Below are 21310 nucleotides of genomic sequence, written 5' to 3' on the forward strand. Positions count from 1 at the left end.
TGCCAAAGCCCAGCACATCTTCCTCTTGGGCATCCTCACCTGCTGCCCTGTGTCTCCATTGAATGTAGGTTCCCTACATTTGTTTTTTTTTTTAACATATTCTATAGTTCATACCACTCAAGCCATTTTATACCTTATGAAGTGATTTTTCCCACCGCCCATTTTGACCCCCCATTTGGGAGCAGGGATGACCTTTGGAGTAGCTCTGGTACCCTCACCAGCTCCTGTTGACCTGCTCTTGATGCAGACACAGCTCAGCTTTCCACAGATGTTCCCGCCAAAAGATCAGGCAGGCAGCCAGAAGCACTGTGGCTGTGAGGCATAGCTGTGGCCAGAGGCAGAACCCAAAAGGTGCCCAGCTGCTCCGCAGAGACAGAATCCACGGAGGGTACAAAATTAGAGTTGCTACATTCTTCTGGCAGTTAATACAGAAGTATATTTTTGTGTAAGGTACAACACAGTATCATACGAGTCCCTTACAGTTTGTAATCAGAAGACTTGAGCATTTTGACCAATTTCCATTCTTGTGCCTCTATCACCTGCATTAAAAGCTTGTCTTAGCAACATTTACTTGCAAATAAAAAAAACATAACAAAAATCAAGGAAAAACCAAAGTAGCACTACCTTAAGTCACAACAATCTGTTTTTGCACTTTCCTGGGTCCCTTAAGATGTTCATGAGAAATTAGCTGAAGCAGCCTATAAAACAGTAATCTCAGTCTGCATGGAAAAAAAAAAAGTAGGATCAATATTGCCCAATTGATTTAATAAAATAGAAAGCAGATAAAACCATACTTTCACTTATATTAAGTGTCACAAAGCTTACTTTAGAGTTTGTTAAAATGGCATCTCTAAGACATAATAATACACTCATACTCAATTAAGCTTCTCTAAAAACAAAGCACATGGGACAAAAGCAGGAGTAAATATCATCAATACATTTCAGCAGGTCAACATAAATCAGCTAGGGATGAACACTCATATCATGCTGTCTTAGAATATTTTCCATATAGCATTTAATTACTAGTTGACAATTTGATGATGAATTGCAGAAAATAAACTGGTTTTTTTTGTTTCTGCCACCATTTTTTTTCTAAATTACGCATAGCTACTTGAACAAATAAATTCTTAATATCTCTACAGAAGGAAGTGCCTCAGAGGTAATTAGCCATATATTTCACTTATTGACCTTTTTTTCCCCCTCACATGCTAAAGTTTAGCCAGCAGAAGCTGAATGTATTAAATATGGTGAGAAAAATTGAGAATTGAAAGTCTCACTCACTCTAGCTTGGTATCAACATATTTACCACTAAAGGCTTTTCTTTCATTTATCAAGCAGAAATAAGATGCTTGTGGAATCACACCATTATGGCCTAAAGGAACATATGTCATTTAAGTATCAATCTTAGCTTTATTTTGAATTTGATTATTTTACATTATGTTTTGTACATTTAAATCAGACTCCCAGAGCGTAAGATTTTGTTACTCGAGTGTGTCAGCTGCACTCAATTCCTTGACCAAACTGATGGAAATGTTGTTCAGGCACCAAAGAAAGTAAAGGCCTGCGTTGTAATCAGGTCACAAACTTCCTTAATTCCAACATCTCATTTGAAAGACTCACACAGAAGCAGGTAACATGGCATGCTTTGATGTTCCCAAGTTCTGAAACCAGAAAATTGATTCTGTAATTAACACATGAATAGAAGGAGGCTCTTCCAAGACTAGTCTATCAAGGAACAGAACAAGTTGTGGATTCAATTACTTCCTCCATCTTTTGTAATCTGACTACAGACCAAGCAATTTATTCCTTAAATATGATGGCCCAATTGAGCTTAGCTCTCCCTGCCAAGCTGGTGGCTGCAAGGCAGTGATCTTCCCATGATTTGGGCCATCTCTCAAGGACTTTACTCAAGGCTGAAAGACCCCTTACAAACTGTAGCTCTTCAGTAACTCATACCACCAGGCAGTGAGATCTTGTATTGGAAACTGAATTATTGATATATCCTCCGTATAGTAATAAATTGAACCTTGCCATCATACTTGAAGCCACTTCTACAATATTTTACTTCAAGAAACCACTTCTGCTACTGCCTTTCGTAGTGATTCTTTAGAGTGCTTAAATACCATCTGCAATACAGGTCAAGTTAAATCTCAAATAGAACATCACTTAAATCAACCATTATTTCTTTGAAAAAAAATCTCTCTGAAATTTACTTTACCTTTTCTTTTTCCCCAGTTCACAAAAGTAGCACAAAAGAACATGCTATCCATTTTCCCTTTAATTACTAACAAATTTACTAGTGTTCAAGCAGTACCTTCCTAAAGCAATTGGTAACGACAAGAAGTGTTGGTAACTAGAAGTGTGGAGGAAGTGCTTCTGAAGGAAAAACATTTCTCTAGATCAATACTTCAGATAGACAAAAAAATAAAATAGTTTTTACACCTGTTTTTACAACTGGTGGAATGCCCCAAGTAGAAAAATATTAATAACAAAGATGTCTCAAGTCTGCATCAATTATGTGCACTGAATTTAAATGTGCCTAAAGCTGCATGTGAAATACAAGAGGGTCAAAACAGATGCCATCAGGACACCATCTTTCTATCTTACACGGTATCCAATGGCATACATTAGGGTTAAAGTCTGCTTTCTGTAACAACTTCATTTTCACCAAAGTAGGTACAGGTAGGTCCAGAAACAAATGCCACCTAGCTGAAGATTTCATCACTGTAACAGAGAACAGGACACTTTTCCCCACTGAATTGAAAGGCCATAAAATTTTTCAGTTGAGTTAAATTTACCCATGCACAAAGAACATTTAATCCATTTTGAAGCAACAATTGAGGATTCAAGCAGCCTTTCCTCGTTACTTAGTTTAATCTTGGGCTCACAGGTTAGAGTTGTGTTGGTTTTAAGAAACCATTTAAAGGATATTCTGTCAATATAATAATGCATCCTATGATTCTAATTGGATATTAAATTCTGTGTAGAATTTAAATCAAGTTATCGTCCAACTTTTTGTATATTTGATAGATCAGCTTTAAAGCATACAGCTAAGCCATGAGCAGAAGAAAATAAATTTTAATGCATCTGGATTGTCTAGATAATTTACTTAATTTGAAATGAAGAACATCTTCATAATCCAGTTACACTTTAAAATGTTTATTTCTTCTAGGTAATACAATCAGTTACGAAAGGATTTAAAGAGATTGAGCCAAGATTTACTTCTCCTTAAGTGCCTCATCATTAATTTTACCTTCCATAGCTGCAAGTGGCACAAATAAGATATTGCTCACAGTAGTAGCTAGTGAGCTGAAAAATCCTATGACAGGAGCTTCACAGAAGAACTGAGAGCATGTTATATATTAGCAGCTATGTTTAGATATATCAGACTTCAACACTTTGTGAAAGCTCATGGAACATTATTTCAATTGCAAATATACTAAGGGAAAAAATATAGAGAATGAGTCTTTTGTATACTCTATTTAACACCAACAGTAATTTACATTGCTACAAATAAGTTAAAAGAAAGTGATTTTTTTCCTTATGAAAAATTAACTAATGAAATTTTATTTGGAAATTAAATTCAAAACAGCTTAGATCGAAGTTCAACATGCCTTGAATTGCACAACATTGGATTTCTTACCCAATCTCTCTCATGTTAATTCTATCAACCAGCTTCTGTTTTGTGACTCGCTAGAGTGCAGAGAAGCTGCTAGCCCAGGTGTTATTTCTACTCATTCATTTGTACATCTCACTGTTTTCCTCCTTGAAGCTGTATTTCAACTGGTATTATGTAAATACACAAGCCTGACCCCTGCACGTTCACTAGCATGCTGAACAAGTATGTGAGGAAGTCATCCCAAAAGGCTTGCCAGCCAAAACCATCACTAGAATTTAGCTATTAAAGTGTTTCTCATGCCTATGCTACAAATATCTCAAATTGCTTGCTATCGAAGTTGCAATTTCCATCCTACTGAGCTGTACCCACATTTCCCCTGTAACTGAAAGGCACAAGTGATGAACGTGTATTTCCAGAAACAAAACAACAACTGAAAAAGAGATCTCACTATATTTACAACTATGTTCCTTAAACCTTGTTAAGATTTGGCTTAAACTGCTTCATCCACACCTAGGAATACTATTTCGACTGAAGATGAAAATTAATTTAATCTGTGGGATTATACATGTGTGATTTTGAATGGCTTTGTAGAAGAAGATGCGGCTTACTGAAGAAAAGGCATTACTACAACCTGTTTAGTAAATAAAATACATAAAGCACCCATGAAATCCATTCTTGCAGTTATCAGAGCTTTGAATCCCTTTCAGCTTCCTCTCAAATGGCAATATACTACTCAATCCCCAGCCCTAACACAATTCAAATAGATAAAAACAGTAACCAAATTAAATCCTAATGTCCAGTGTTATAAAAGAAATACTATCAGAGTAGTAAAAACACTGTACCTTAAAATCAAAAAGGTGAACATAGATAACAGGTGTACTCTCTTAGGTCTGTGTTGAATGTTTAGAACTGGTTAAATTATTTGTTTCCTTAAGAAGCTGAGCATAAGCTTCATATAATGCTGTTAGTGGTAATAGACAGATTAGTTTCATAAATCCAGAATTACCCACAAACTTAAAGAATAGTTACTTAAAAGGTTTTCTCAAAACAAAGCTTTTGATCATAGAGGTATGTTAAAAGCATGAGGAATGTTTGTATCTTTAGCAACAGCTTCTAACAAAGCAGGAAAGTTGCCTTTGCAGCAAATAATATATTCAGTATTCTAACCTAAAGATGTTGTTACTTGTTCTCTACTAGAAATTAATAAATAATGCACAGAATGTGCCTAGTGATACAATGCAGAGCTATTTAAATATAGCTCTAAAAGATCCTGTGTAGACATTCACACAACACTTTATTGTTCAAAGCAAATCGGTACCATCAGTGCCATTTATCTACAAGATGTGCTAGCAAAGAAAAAAAAGGTTATCCTAAGTTATTTTCTATTTCTTGTGTAAGTTCTTAAATTGTCTGTTTAGGGTATAGAACGTCTCCAAAACATTATCATCATTCATATATATAAGTATATGTATATATGTATGTATATATATGTACACACACGCATACGCTGCTCTTTGACTAGGGCACTTTTTAACAATGTTGTTCCTATAGAATTGGAGCGAATCCTGAAAGTGTCAGAGGCATAAGACCACTTGCACTTTCTTTTTCTTCTGGAATTATTATGCATTAGATTAATACCACAAACAAGGAAAACTTCTTAAAGTAATCGGCCTCATTTACCCTTAACAATTAATAACTAAGACCAGTTTCCCATCCAAACACACAACTATTATACTAACTACTGTATCTGCCTACTGATTGTAGGGAGGCAATAATGACATAAAAAGCAGAACACAATTAAGCACCTAATTGATTTAAAGCCATTAATAGGATCCATATAATGGAAATTACTCAGAGGAAGGTTATTTAACAAGGATGCCCCTCCTTGGCTAAGAGGTTACAATGGAAGACATTTCACAGGCACTACAATTAAAAGGAAGAATGAAGTTCATCAATAAAATTTTATTAGTTACATACATTGCTTACTTTAGTAGTAGTCTGACAGTTTAAAGTGGTGAAAGACAGCAAGTCCTTGAACAGTGATACCACAATAATCCCATATAATAAATAAGAATTGAGATGCTCAATGCAATTTAGAAACTGTGAAAGAAGAAGTAAAAGGGTGAGGTAATGTCATAAGACAGTTTAAGCTACTGAATACAACGCTTTGTGAGGATTGGTTTTGATCTAGACAAATATTTCCAAAGTTGTCAAACAAATGTTTTAATGTCTGTTGAATAAAACATCATATCAAATAACTAAATCATTCATAATACCAAAAATAGAACAAGAACAAAGAAAACCTTTTTAATCTTCTCCCCTAAAAAATACATATAGAAAGGCACATTAGGAGACATTTTATTACATTAGATTTAGATACCTGAAACCATTTTTTCCCATATCGTAAAACAATGAGGAGAAGTTTAAATTGCCTTTTTACAGATGCAAAAATTGTCTAAAGTGCAATGAATTGTTATCTCAAAAGCTACCAGCAGAAAGTAAAAAAATTAAAACATCTAAAATAAGTTTTGAGAACATTCACAGTAATGAGAATATATGCATTCAGCCACACATTAAAGCAATTTAAAGCCAAAGTATACCATTAAAAACATTTATAAATCCCTATTTTTCTTTGTTCCCTTCATAGCCTGTAACTTTGTACATTTTTTTTTCCAAAAAAAAAAACCCAAAACAAAACTAACCTGACAATACTTTTAAACAGAAGAATTATTAGCACTCTTAGCACGTAAAAAAGCCAAACAGCTTACACAGAGGAAAATAATGGCAAGTAAGTAAATTCACTGTAATATTTGTGAAGCACTAAGCAATGCATTTTGATTGTAAATTGCATTAGAACCCATATTCTTTTAGCTGTACAGCAGATGCCAATGATTTCAACAGTTCCAAAAGTCTCTTTGACATCTTAACAGCAAAACCTTTGGGCAATTTACTCTTCCTGTCAGCATTAATAACCAACTCCTGAAAAATATCCAGTTGAATAAAGTAGTAAAAGATGTCTTATTCCTCACACAGAACATCGTGCCCTTTAAAATTTGCACTTCATAAATAGCATTAAAATTTCTATTCACTCCAAACATTCACATTTAAGACATCTCACATGCACAACACTACTGTTCCTTCTGAACTAGAAAAGCACAAAATCTACCGAAAGCAACGTAATTGAAATTTCCAGGTACCTTAACCTTTTCAAGAATACAAAGTGTTCAGAAACAAGGTAGTAAATACATCAGTGCTGCCCTGCTTCCAAACTTTTGAAGATTTTGTTCTGTAGAAAACTGGTATCTCTTTTCTTTATCGCTTTTCATTTGTGTCATAGATGAACTTTCTTGAAAGTCTGTGTTACATTTGCCTGTTCTTTAAAAAAAAAAAAAAAAAAAAGAAAAGTGTAGGGTTAAGAGTTCTACCAGCACTTCAGCAAATAAAGGGAGCTTACTTGCAGCAGGTAGTCTTTTTAGGGTTTTCAGAAAAGGGCTGGTAACCATCTGCAATTTTAAGACAAAATAATTTTAAGGAAAGCATCATTTTATGATGCATATACAACAAATTGTACCTCTCTCACGGTGTCTCCTTAAACTATTGATGTCTGAAGAGTCAAGACCAAGAAGAAACAATGTGCTGATCTTCACAAAATTGACACAAGCCATCCTAAGACTATGGCAATTGCAACAGGGTTGCTCCAATTGTAGTTCTTAAATCCCATCAATATTTATCTGCAGCTTGAATCAAACTGAAGTGCTGTGTTTAGTGCTGAATAAGAATATTCAAAGAAATATTCTGTTAGTACAAAAATTAGTTATCTTACTATTCCACTTGAGATCAGGGGGTACACCCACAGCACTCTTCTATAACTACAATTTCAAAAAGCTTATCCAACCAGTAACTAAGAATTGAACTCCAAGTTTGGCACGTGCAGCAATTTTCAGGAACATCCCTTTATTTTATTAAAACACTGATAAGAACAATGATCCCATTACCAAGCATAACCTGACTGGCAGCTGCTCAAGGTGCTTCATCTCAGCGCTGTGCACAAGGATTGCACCTTGCCTTTGACTGAGGCACATAAGGCGCAGTGCAGAAGTACAACAGTTCAGACACTAGAGGACAGCCTGTTCATTTGACTGAACCTCTAGATATGTAGTGCTTGCTCCTCATTGCTTCCTTTCTCTTGGACTAGAATTCACGCTCATAACTGATGAATCCACTTTCAGGAAGCTTCTCTTCAGATTAGAGATTCTTTAGGCTAGTTGACATTATTTTTACGTAAGTCTCAAAGAGTTGCAAGAATCCTTGAAAATGATATAATTAATGTCAGTACTGTCTGTCCAACACCAAAGACAAGAGCTTCTAAGGGAGCCATATTCTTTCCCGCTACTCTGTAAATTCCAGCTACTGCAGCACCTAAGAATCATAAGAAAAACAATGGTCAAATTACAGAAGTAAAACTAAGGCTGAAATATATGACACATGATTCACTGTATTTATGCATTAGCTATTTCTAGAACATTACCAAACATGGAATTACTTCATGGCATTACGCAATTATTTAGCCTTGCTTGACTTTTTCTAGTTTCAAAGACCTTCAGGGATAATTTTCCCAAATGAACCAGATTAACTGTTCCAACACAAGCTTTATTAAATAAAAACCTTACTCACCGCTTCCCTTAAGGTGCCTTCAAATTTCTTTCTTTCTCTCCTTTTGCTAATTTGAAGAATTAGCAAAAAAAATCTCTAAAACATGCATCTAGAATTTACCAAGTCCAAAATGTGGCTTAATTGTCTTTGTACAAACAGGGAGAAGATGATAACATTAAGACCGTGAATGCCTACAAACTGACTAAAAAAATCTACATGTTTAGCAGCTTTTTTAGTATTTCAGTTAAACAATCAGGTCATACTGTGTTAATTAGCTTTGACTTAAACTACTAAACTGTTAACAGTTGTTTGGCAAATCAAGCAAAACGTGAAAAGGATCAAGAAGTCTTGCACTGTAATTTATGAATGCATATGGGGAGAAGTCCCTAACCAATATCATTAGATTTACATTTATATGAAATTAAGAAACCATTTCTCCTGTACAGTTGTGTGCAATTCTCCTTTGAAATATAACACCAAATGACCAAAGATTAACCAGCACTAAACACTGCTCTGAAAACAAGTCACTTGTTCTCATCTCCCTCCTACCGTCTTTCATATGGCAACTTCTTCACGTGCACTTAAAGAACAAAAGCCACAGAGCAAATTCATGGTTGTATTGACTTGAAATAAGAGCTTAAGAAAGAAAATCTTTGCATCCATCTTTCAAAAAATTATCATGCTAATAAATAACATTTTCTCCTCAAATTACTTCTCAGTGTAAGGATACACAAATGTTTGTGCAAAATAGAAAGAGGCTTGTATACAGCTGTGCCTGTAGTAAAAATATAACTCAATCCATACCTCAAATTTATCTACATCAGATTTTTTTTTTTAGTATTTTTTCATCTAGTATTTGCTGTAGAGTGCTTATCCCCTTGCCTAAAGAAAACACTGAATTTTTCAGTGATAGACCTTTTGTATGTGATATCTCAAACACAGTTCAATTAAATGCTTTCAGAGTACACAAAGGCCCTCTCCAACTCGAAGAAAACTGAAAAGCTGCAACAGTTTTTGAAATAAATAGCAGGAGTTAAAGTGGGAATTCCCTTGTTTTTATTCACTACCGGGAATAGCCTGCAGAATTGATTCAAAATCCATCTGTGATACGGAAATAAATCCCAACAAGTTTTCTAAGATGTCACATGACAAAAAAAGAACACCACCTCATTTTTACAAGTGTTTTAGGAAGGCTAGCACTCACTACTAATTGTTTCTTTACACAAGATGTGCTTTGCAGGTAGTTTTTTAAATTACCTAACTAAAACATTAGGCTAGCGTTATTTCAGTCAGCCACCCTGGTTAGCTTTTCCATTTACCCTGACTATCAACTACCAAAAACTGAAAGAGATCCTTGAGAATGAGCCCAGTGTTGCCACTAAAATTATTCAGGTGATTGAACTCTCAAAGTGAATCCAAATTAGTTAAGATTTATTAACCAGTAGCATCAAGTTACCATATCCCAATAACAGCAGTGTCTGGCTTCTTAAGAAAGGTACTGAGGTATTCTGGGAAAAACATCAATAACAAAACCAAAGTGTTTTGTGCTTTGATAATCATGTATTTTTGTTTTGTAGATAACAGCACGCAATAGAAGCTGTAAAAACCCAGCACAACTGGTATAGAGCCAAAGGGTACTACAATAGCTTGCCACTGAGGGAAATGAGAACGTCACCAAAAAAAGAGTGTGCTTGGGGGGGAGGAGGAAAAATAAACCCTCTGGGATAAAATGCAACTGAAAATCCTTGCCTCAAGTTGCCTGATACTTAACTGTTCCTGAGGCTATTTTTGATGGCAGCACCACAACTCACTCTGGTTTCTGGTTCTGTTCTGCTGCTTTTAAACACATTGCTAAATGTTGGTAACAGATCTCAAAAACACCTAAGTTCTAAAGATCATGAACAAAATTAAACAGATGGTGACACACTGGAACAGGTTGCCCAAGGAGGCTGTGGATGCCCCATCCCTGGAGGCATTCAAGGCCAGGCTGGATGTGGCTCTGGGCAGCCTGGTCTGCTGGTTGGCGACCCTGCACATAGCAGGGGGGTTGAAATTAGGTGATCATTGTGATCCTTTTCAACCCAGGCCCTTCTATGATTCTAAACTTGTACCATTTAACAGGTTGTATCACATTCGTCTACACAAATAACACGGAAAACTGGAAAAACAAATGGAAGTAAAAGTTGATTTGCCATTTCCATCTCTTAAAAGCAGGATTGGGCCTATCTAAAAGGCTAAATACTTGTTTACATTCTACTTCACTACACAGCAACAGTTAGAAATCCTCTTTTAAATATTTTGTCTTCAGAAGCTCCCCACAGAATTTCTTTCAGCACAAAATAACCCAGTGTTGTCCAGAAATGAAGATACCTCGGCATTCTTGGCTAATCCAGTTTCATCTCTCTGTGTAAAACCAATGAGAATAACATAAGTCTACAGTGTAAGCTCGGAGAAATTCCCTGGTGAGATGCATTATTTACACACAAACAGAACTGCTTACTCAAACATTTTAACGTGTAAATTTGGATATCAAAAAACACAACTGCGTTGCTCCTCTTTTCATGCATAGATGAAAGAGGCAAAGGAAATTCATGTCAGAAACTCTGAGACTTCCCCACTTCTGCTTGCAAATTCAGCATTACATTTCCTAGCACTTGTTCTTCACAAGTGGTCATGCAGCTGAGCTAATAACAGGGCCACTGCCATTGTAAATACACGATGATTCAATATCAACATAACATGCAATACAAGGTATTAGTTGGTTCCACATGCCTCACCTTAGGAGGAGAAAAAAAACCCAAATGTTGTTAGACAATAGAATGTCAAGCTGGGAAATATACAGCTATTAAAACATCATTAAAACATCATTCTGAAGAAAGCCCCAAGGAAGCATTTCTTAAGTCTGTATTTTTAATCAAATTTTAAAATTAATAGGCAGTAAGAACTTCCAGCCTGAGAAAGCAGAAGAAAACCTGCTACAAAAAAACCATGAGTGTCTAAAGCTGAAGTGCTACCCCTACTCTGACAATCTATAGAGCTCAAAGAGAAAGGCAAGAGTATTTGCCCACAGCTTAAGGCCCTATGGTGGTCTCTGGATTTACAGTTCCTTACCTTCAAAGGCTCTATTGCCTTTCAAGTTAGACACCTTGTCAGTAACACAGAAGATGTCTGACGGAAACCACTGTTCAAGTTATTACAGGCACATTACAGAATCCATTGATTGCAGTGTTGAGAACTCCATATTACCAGCACTGTTTCTGACAGTAAATAGAAGCTTATTTTCTCTAGAAATATTCTCTTTCCCACCACCCACCCCAAACAGATAACTTCATCTTCTCCTGCCTGTTTGGAAAAGATACTACAGATCATTTATAAGCTAGATCAAAGTAGTACCTTTAATTATTGCTCTATGGAACTCATATTTACTCATCTTTTAGCACAATGCTTTAACAGAAAAACGTCTCCACAGATAAGACACTAACTCCCCAGTGCAAAGAAATAAAAAGCGTAAAGTATTTCTCAGGAGGTTGGAGGCTTTGGAATAGCATCATTAGAATGCTCTTGTTGAATAGCATCATACCTAAGTTGTAGCACACATACTTCCCTTGCTTTTGTTTTTTATTTGAGGGGAAGAACAGAGCAGGGATGATAACTACTGTCATTACTCCTTATCCCAAATACATTAGAAAAATATCAATTTGACTACAATGGAAGACTGGAAAGGTCTTTCAAATCCTTTAGGCACACAATTATTTGGTCTGTTCTGAGTGGCATACAGAGTTCAGACTGTTATATGCTCATTAAAAACACAGAATAAAAGCCACTAGTTGAGTTGTTTTTTCCTGTAGAGGTACACAGCACCTCTAGTTCCTTTAAAAGAGCAATATCCTTTCCAGATCCAATATGAAAGCTCTCCAGGAAGAGAGTAGGAAGCCAGTCCCGAAGTCAATGGAACTGGGGCCTCATTTCTAAAAGAAACTGATGGCTTTAAGGGTACTGATAGGTGCACTTGATTAAAAAAAAAAAAACACACAACTTTGGCCAAAATTGGCAACAATTGCAATAGAACAGGACAGCAAATTCTGATCCTCAAATGATATTACTTGTTGACCATAGATATTTCAATAGCTTGGTACACAAAACAGACAAAATGAATTAGATAACCATCTGCTAACAATTCTGGAATCATTTTATCTTTACAAAATAGGAAGAACATCTTAGCCATCATATTTATTAGAACTGCTACGCAATTAAGGCAAAATCCTTAATAAGTAATTACCAAATCATTAGGAGAAAGTTCGCTTTAATATATTTTTAATTTTAGATATAAATAAGTAAAAACACAAAAGATAGACTTACTGGTTATCATCGCTCCAGTTACAGAACCCAGAAATCCAATGCTGACCACAATGACAGAGATCAGCCTCCCCTGCCTATGCCTCTGCAGCATCACAAACATTAATACTCCCACAGCACCATGGACAAAGAGAGAGGAGAAGAGAGCCCAGAGGAAAACCCAGTACCACATTTCTGAAAGAAAGCAGTCAAATAAAAGATTAATGTTTCTCAGGCAAAAACATTATAAGAGACTTAGAAACATTACATACAATCATTAATAGAAGAAATGCAACAATGATTTCAGTCTTGAAAGGAGTTAACATGAAAACACCAGCATATGATCAAGACACCATCATCTTTCAGCAGACTGACTTAGAGGAACAGTACTACTGTGATTTAAAAAACAAACAAACAACAGGAAGAGTTCTAGTACAGTATTTGTAATAACAGATCTGATTAACATACACCATCATTCTTTCAATGGCTTCTTTATTCATTAATTGTAATTTCTTGCTGAGATATTTAACTACAAGTGCAGGATGAAATTCTCTCTGAAAATGAACCAGGGGAAAAAGAACCATCTTTTACAAAGAAAGACCGCATCAAGCTAACATCAAATAGAAAAAGTGAGATTAAAGACTTGAATTTATCTACCACGGAGCTGTAGGGGGAACATACCACCCAAGTATCTTCAGAAAGGAAAAAATAGAAATAACACTTTTTTAAACAAGAATTTTTAGCACATCTGCTTTATTCTGATTAGTTAGCACCGAACCTGATAGAAACAAGTAGCCAGCATTATGTAAATTACTGAGCAAGGACAGGAGATCATGAGAACACAGAGCACAAGTATTTCTAAAAATATCAGACATCACCATTACTTTCCAAGAGAGGTACAGAAAGCATCAATCTACACAGAAATCAAAGCAGCTTGCTCATGATAACGTTCTAAAAACATGATGATTCAAAAGGGTAAGAAAATACAAGCAGCAAAATCCTAATGGTACCCATATTTAAAAAAAAATGTCAACTATAATGATCATAAATGTTCCTATCACAAAATCTAGCAAACTGGGAGACATTTTCACAGTTAATGTCATTCGAAGTTTAGAGTTTTTGCTGCAGATCCTCCCCCAAAAAAGTACATTTCCTTACAACAGCAGGATACTATTTATCAGGCGAGCCTGTGTTACTGCAGCTGGACACACATCACTCATTTGAGCAGAAATAAGACCCAATTAGCCAATTCAAAAATACATCAATACATCACATTAAACAAAGCATATTGTGAAAGGATGCTGAGAAAGAACAGTTGCTACACACCAACTGCAGTCCTTCGAGGACAACCAAAAGACCCTCTTCAGAGAGGAGCAAGGAAAACGGCTAGTAAAAATACATACAGTTAATACTAACAGCTGTAACTTAAGGTGAAACTTATCTGTCCATGTGACTGGATACACATACACGCATATACTAAGGGTGGTTCTAAGCTCCATCAAAGCCTTCCACCTCCACCCCTTTACCTTCAGCCCCAAATTGGGTCACAACAATTTTTGCACTCTTGTAGTAAACGCCTTGTTCTCAGAAGCTATAGAACAGTGCAGGAGTACCACATCAGTCTACAACTATATGACAAACCCCTTTAGAAGGTGTAACACAAACAGACAGCAGAGCAGCAAGATCCCAGGCAACAGCGAGTGAGGATCTGCTTAGACACGACAGCAATGGGTGCAGAAATAAGAAGGTGCTTACCTTCAGAAAGCCTGTAAGGTCCTCAGGTAGACAGGGATCTCCAGATGAGATACTTCTACCACCACTGCCTGCCCTTAAATGAGGTCTGGGAAAGGGTGGATCGTGGTTCCACCCCTTCCAGTCACTCAGTGCTTGCACCTGAGCTCCCCTGGGTTGGCCCTGCCTTCCCACCAGGTGCTCAGTCATTGGTTTCAGCCATGACACTGCACTTCCATTACTAGTTTAAGAAAGACTGAGGTAATTGCTGATCTAATCTGCCATGGTCATAGATAGTTAGGAGGGGAACATCTCTTGCAGTCCTAGCAGGCCTCATCTGTTATTAGCACAGGTTTGGTATCCCCATCATTTTTTTTGCTCTGTTTTCCTCCTAGAAGCAGCAAATAAGCAAGGAGATTAACCAGAGGATCTGTCAATCTTACAATCCTACTAGCACTTACAGTAAATACAAATTAAGAGAGGGAAAAAGCTTTCCTACAGATGTAAATTGGCATTCTTAAAGGAACACTGTGAATCATTTCTGCATAAAGGAACAATCCTCCTCCATTCTTACAGATTGCATCAGAAGAGTTACCCTTCTACTGGGAAGACCCTTTCATAGAAAGATGTTAAGAAAGGCATCACAAATCAGACTCCCAGTGGCTTGAAACATTATTCTATCAAAATGATGAAAACTAAGCTCCTGACCCATGGTAGGAGCAAGAGTGGACTGTTAGTATGGACTAAGCAGACTATAGTTTAGAAATAGAATGAGCAGGTCCTCAAGCCTACACTGCTTGGCCAAAGTGGTAGTGAAAAAATGCAAGCTTTATATTCCGCGCTATCATTTGAACAACCACAAAGAACAGAAGTTACAGAAGAGCACTTCAGTATAGGAATTAAGAAAGTGTTTAGCAGCCAGGAGTAAGCATTTCCAAGCTTGTAGATGCTGAGATCTGACAACCTTCAGTCCTAGAAGGTACTTAACATCTTAGATCTTACACTTGAGTCCTCCGTGACAACGTGGTTGAGCCATCTGCCAGATTACTTAGAGAAAACAGAATTAAACTGCTGGAAGGACAGTGCAATGTTTAATACATAATTTCAAAATTAACTTGTTCTTACGCATGAGAGGAGGCTTTGCTTTGTTTGCCAGTAAATACTGTAGCAGAGATGCTACTCATTTTCTGGATGCAGCATTCTTCCCTACAATCAAGTCAGCTACACAATTTTAGTATCACAAATATTAAATCAGATTACCTTGATACACAAAATACTCATAGTGAAAGAGAAACCTGTATCATCAGAACAGTGTCTTGAAAAGGTTTTTGTCTCAAGCTTTCATTTTTCTTGGCTAAGATAAATGCAAAAGGTGAAACTTCTGCCTGAGAAAAGTGAGAACAACTTACAATGTTATTAGGGTCAAAATAACCTCACATCACACTGATGGACTTAGAGTAGGCATTTCAAATCCACAGGTGAAGCAGCAGCTTGGTTCTTCTGCACTGTTACGTTACAACTGCCAGCTTCTGTATGCCATAAGATTCCCAAACACTCCATGGGTATGACAACAGTGTATTGATGAAGGTTATCCCATTGGTTCTTCTACAGAAGAAATCAAAACTTCTAGAATATATGCTGCTGTGGGATACTGAATTCAGGTAGTAACAATTTCACAAAATCGCATGGAAACAAGATAAACTTTTAACTTAAAACCCAAGAACAGAAGACTGGTAGTTATTTAGCTGGGAAGGGATCTGAGATTATGACAGCCTGTTAAGTAGCCAGTCAATTAGAAGTTGATCATTAATTTGCAATAACGGTCTGGAGAGAAGTAAAGCTGTTAGTATTGCCATTGCAAATCTAAGGGGCAGTCCCAGTACTCTGAATTCTGCACTTGTTTTCTCTTAATATGTCATGGTAGCTGATGAGCTTGGACTGAAATTGCCCAGCTTCCTGCTGGAATCTGATTTACTCATCATTATCCCTGCAGTTCCCACAGAGTTTATTAGGCACTGCAATGCCCCTGAGGAAATCAGTGTTTGTGGTCATTGCTGAACCTTTCACCTGGTGGAAAACAGAATTGATTTCCCTCATGTAGGGAGACTTATGGCAAGTGTATTGTTAGAAGAAAATAAAAGATTGTGAAAAGGTTAACTACTCTCCTGTAACTAAAAATCCAATAATATTTAGAAACTCCTTACACAACAAAATAATTGCATAGTGATCAACAACTTTGATCTTCAACTCCAAATAAGTCTTGAAGAAAATTAGCATCATGCTGCATTTTATATTTAGGGCAGGAGACGTCAGAATAGAACCAGCCCCAAATGTCCTGTTGGGTAAAGGAATATAAAATGAAGTCCTTTGGCAGACACCTTGTTCTCCTTAAAGCAATTCCTTAAAGCAACATATATATCAAATGCATTCAAAAGGAAATTAGAGAACATCCAGAAGTATTTCTTGCTCCACACAAATGCAGCTGTAGTGTTTAAAGAATCCAGTTATAGACCATAGCTTCATAGAGGCTTAGGTTTTCAACTCAGAGTTGGAAGTCAGCAAAGCAAGAAGTGCAGGTAGCATTACATACATCAGCACAATCCCAATACTTTCTCATTATAAATCATTCTTAATATCTTCTAGCCCTTCTTTTTCTTCTTTACACCTATTGTCAATCCAATTCCAGTTGGGCCTTGACCTTCCTGTCTTCGTCCCTACACAGTTTAGCAGCATCCCTATGCTCCTCCCAGGGTACTTGCCCCTGATTCCACTGTCTATCTATTTTCTTCTTGCTTTCCAGTTTGACCAGCAGGTGCTGGTTCAGCCATGCCAATTTCTTGCCTTCTTTTCCTGATTTCCTATACCTGGGGATGCTCTTGTGTCTTATGGAAAGCTTCCTGAAAGATCTGCAAACACTGCTCTGCTCCCTTGTCCTTGAGGGCAAATTCCCAGGGGGGTTTTGTTGATTAATTTCCTGAAGAACTGGAATCTGGCTTTCCTAAAATTCAGCATCCTGATTTTACTTTTATCTGCCTGATATCCCTCAGGAGCACAAACTTCACCTTTGCATGGTCACTACAGCCCAGGCAGCCTCCAATCCTGATGTCACCAATCAGTTCACTCACGTTGGTGAGCAACAGTCCAGTACTGCATCCCTCTAGTAGGGCTGTCTATTACTTGACTCATCCTCAATGCATTTCAGGAGCCTGCTGGATTGCCCACAGCTCATGCGGTACTTTTCCAGCAGGTGTCAGAAGAACCCTAGCAGGACAAGAGCCAGTCATCACGATGCCTTCTGTAGCTGCTTCATCACCAGGCTCTGCTTCATCCTGCAGTAGACACAAACCACATCTCCCTTCATTGCCTCAGTCTCTAACTCATTCACAGGCTTTTGAGTTGCTCATGGCTGTTCTTCAGGGACAGCTCCTCACACTATTTCTTTCTCCCTTCCTTCCTCTCTCATCCCTTCTGAACAACTTGTAGCCATTGACGGCCACACTCCAGTCATAGGAATCATCCTAACAGGTTTCAGTGACGGCAATTACAGCATGGTTTCTAGCATGGTGGCTTCCAGCTCCTCCTATTTGTTACCCAAACTGCACATATTGGTGTAGAGGCACTTCAGCTGGGCAGCCAGTCTTTTCACCTTCTTAGAGGACAATTCTTTAATTCCTTTGAAGTATTTTCCTTGAGTTTCCCCATTGCCTTCCCCTATTGCCTCAGTGGTCCCTGGCTCACCATCATAAGATTCAAGTGTGTTACAGTGTCGCCAACACATCTGGGGCAGCAGGCCCCCACTAGCATCCTGCCCCTGTAACACAGCTATGCTGTCACACACCTACAGATGAGCAGGCTCACCACCCGCTTCCTCCCTCCTTCGAACCTACTTTAAAGCCATGACAGTTTTTCCAAAACGACCTTCATGTGTGATCATGCTGTCCTACTACCACTTAGTTTCTGTAAACACACAGCATGTCCTTAGTACATCTTCAATGTTTTTTTCTTTCCCTCTAGTTTGTAGCCTGCACCACCATAAATGAATGTCCAGAACACTTCATTAAGAGTGTTCCAAAAAAAATTCTAAGTCAAATTCTGGTTCTGGTTATTTTCATCTATGTATCCAGTCTACCACTGCTAGCTACAAATTAAGTCAAGCATGTATCTGTGCTCTGAATACAAAGATACAAATTTCAGTCAACAAAGTAACACGTGCTTCTGCAGTTTGAATTCCGAAACTGATGCCCTGGATGCTATCAGGACTACACAGTCAAATTGCTGTTTGGGGTGTTACGCTTCTGCTCTTTTAACTGGAAGAGAAGAACTTGCTGACGAGCATTTAAATCATAAATTAGAGAGTAGTCCCCTGAAGTTACGGGATAAGGTACAATGACAATCTAGACAAATCAGGGGACAAATAACTGTATAATGGAGTATGGTAATTCACCTGTGCTACCGGAAGGGATGGAGCCTGGTTCCACCTCTCCTAGACCCCATGTAAGTGCTGACTGCCACTGAGGAAGGATCTGCTCCTAGAGATCACTCCTCGTGGAGAACCTTACGAGCATTTTCCATTTATTATCTTCCTGTATATTTCTTAATTATAACATCTGCACATTCATTGATTATACATGTCACATAAACAAAGAAAATGAATGAAGAAATTAAACACCACAACTAAATCATTCACATGCTCTTTCCTTAGCACAGAAAACCAGAACACGTTTTTAAGCAATGTTCACTTCTCTATTTGGTATATGTTTTTAATAAGGGTTTAGATAATAATGAATAATTGTGAAATTTATCAGTTACTACACTAAAAACATCTCCTAGGTTACAATCAGGAACACTGCCCTATGTAGAAGACTAAAGCCATTCATTGTTGTCATGCCACACAACGACTTACAGCTATAAGGACAACCAGCACTAACATATTCTCCATCAGTGTTACTACAGATAAATAATTATTCTCCATATTCTTTAAGTTAAAAAAGAGCAACCATTCCACATTGAAAATACGTTGTGCAACCCCCTGTCACACTGCAAAAGCACCAAGAAGCGGTTTTTCTTGCCCAATACTCAGCACTGGGTTTCATAGAAACACCTCTGTTGTGTAATGTTCTAATTAGGAAAACTTTAGAGGATGTCTTACACAAAGAGAAGTTAAATCCATTGTTAACTCTTCCCTTCAAGAGCACAAGTTGTCATTTTATAGAAAGCATGCACAAAAAAAAAAATAAAGAAAAAAACTACTCAGAGAATGAGTTGTATTTGTACACCTTTCTAATACCTCTGAAATTCAGACGTATTTTCAATATTTTATTGATCACGTTTAAAATGAATAGCTTATTAAACTGAAAAAGGTGAAGTAGAAAGGAATGATCATAAAGGTTAAAACAATCATTTAGTTCACCGCGTCATCTAACTTCAGCCACACCTCTAACTCCATCACACATTTCCCATATTTCACAGATGTTTCCACATATCTTCGTACAGTCAGAAGGAAATAGGTGACCTAATATGCTCTTTTATTAAATATTCAAAACATATGCCCTTAGCATGAGGTTTACCATTAATCTGTCACCAGCTATTATACCCTTATAACAATAGAAAGAATGTACTCAGCAACACCTTCGCTACAGATATGAAACCCCTTCCAGCCCAGAGCTGGAAGTTTGTGATTTGTTTCAAGGCTGGATGGAACAGGCAGCCCACAAGACACACCTCTGCACTGCATGCCTATGGGCTTGTCTCATAGCAGTCCTCAGGTCAGAATCTGTTCCTCAGTGTGAGGCAGAAAGGAAAGAAGCCCGTTGTTGCCAAAGCTAGCCGGGGTTCCCTTGTAGCAGGGATCTGCCTCGCCCGTCCCTCTCAGAGCTTTAGTGCGACACAATGGCTTTGTCTTTAAGAATCCTTGATGCTTAAAACTATGCTACTCGCCAGGAAACATCTGCCGCTCCATTTGCTCGCACCTCTCTTACTGTACAGGGGGAGAGCAGGAAAAAAAAAAAAAAAAAGGAAAAAAACCCCAACAAAACAAACACATAAAAAGCACCTCTTTCTTATGGTTATTTCTGCTACCACCCACTCAGACACATTCATACGTTCACACGCTTTACACGGCCCCTTACTCACACGCCGGTGCCCATGGAATCACACAACGGCTTGGGTTGGAAGGATCATCAAGTTCCAACCTCCCCACCGCACACATGCACCCCTTTAGCTTCCTATCGTAAACACACAACGGGAAAACACGTCGGCGTCTCCGCTCAGCTCCGGAGCTCAGCTCCGCACACGCGGACGGCCAGCCCCACCCACACACCGGGAACAGCCGGCGGGCGAGGAAGGCATCCTCCCCTCGCCTCCCCGCACCCCAGCGCCCGCCCCGCTCACCGGTGAGGTTCCTCAGGACGGTGCCGTGAGCCCAGAGGCTGAGCACTTGCTGCACCGACAGGTTGATCATGGAGTTGTCCCCCGCTTCCACCTTCATGGTGGCGCAGGGCGGGCCGCCCCTCGGCCAGGGGGCGCTGGAGCCGGCGGCGGGGAGGCGGCGGGGGAGGCGGCGAAGGAGCCTCCGCGCCGCGGGGGAGACATCGAGAACGGGGCGACGGGGAGAGATGGCGGCCGGAGGGAGCCGGGCGGCGGGACCGGCCACGCTGCCGCTTCCCCTCGGCTCTCAGGGGCGGGGCGAGGCGCGGACCGGCCCCATCGCCGCCGTCTCCCCCGGTAACGGCCCCGTCCCCGCGGGCGGCGGCATCACCTGCGGAGGGGATGGGCGGCGGCGGCGGCGGCGCAGGCGCAGTGCGGGCCGCGGATCGGGGAAGGGGCAGGGTCCCGGTGACCGTTAGGTCGCGCGCGAGCCGCCCGCCCGCCCCTGATTGGCCGCGCTCGGCCCCGCGCGCTCGCCGCGCCGCCCCCGCCTCCGCACGCGCGGCGCGGGTTGCGGGCGCCGTTAGGCTGAGGCGCGGTGCCCGC

The 21310-nt window shown here is 38.9% G+C and overlaps 1 protein-coding gene across 2 annotated transcripts; it reads right to left on the reverse strand.

Annotated features, from left to right (window-relative positions):
- Window positions 1-5566: 5566 nt before the first annotated feature.
- Window positions 5567-21128, reverse strand: TMEM170B (transmembrane protein 170B). Of its 2 annotated transcripts, XR_004166320.2 has the most exons (4): window positions 20729-21128; window positions 12632-12802; window positions 7191-8038; window positions 5567-6994 (listed from the first exon to the last, which is right to left on the reverse strand). XR_004166320.2 is itself a non-coding variant. In XM_031589364.2 (3 exons), exons 1-3 carry the CDS (start codon window positions 20823-20825, stop codon window positions 7908-7910), a joined length of 399 nt encoding a protein of 132 aa, XP_031445224.1. In that variant the 5' UTR covers window positions 20826-21128; the 3' UTR covers window positions 7002-7907. The 2 variants fall into 2 exon arrangements, 1 of the variants encoding a protein (XP_031445224.1); XM_031589364.2 differs by lacking the exon at window positions 5567-6994 and having other exon boundaries at window positions 7002-8038.
- Window positions 21129-21310: the final 182 nt, after the last annotated feature.

Source organism: Phasianus colchicus, chromosome 3 (assembly GCF_987193195.1).
Source record: "Phasianus colchicus chromosome 3, bPhaCol1.hap1.1, whole genome shotgun sequence".
Lineage (NCBI taxonomy): Eukaryota > Metazoa > Chordata > Aves > Galliformes > Phasianidae > Phasianus > Phasianus colchicus.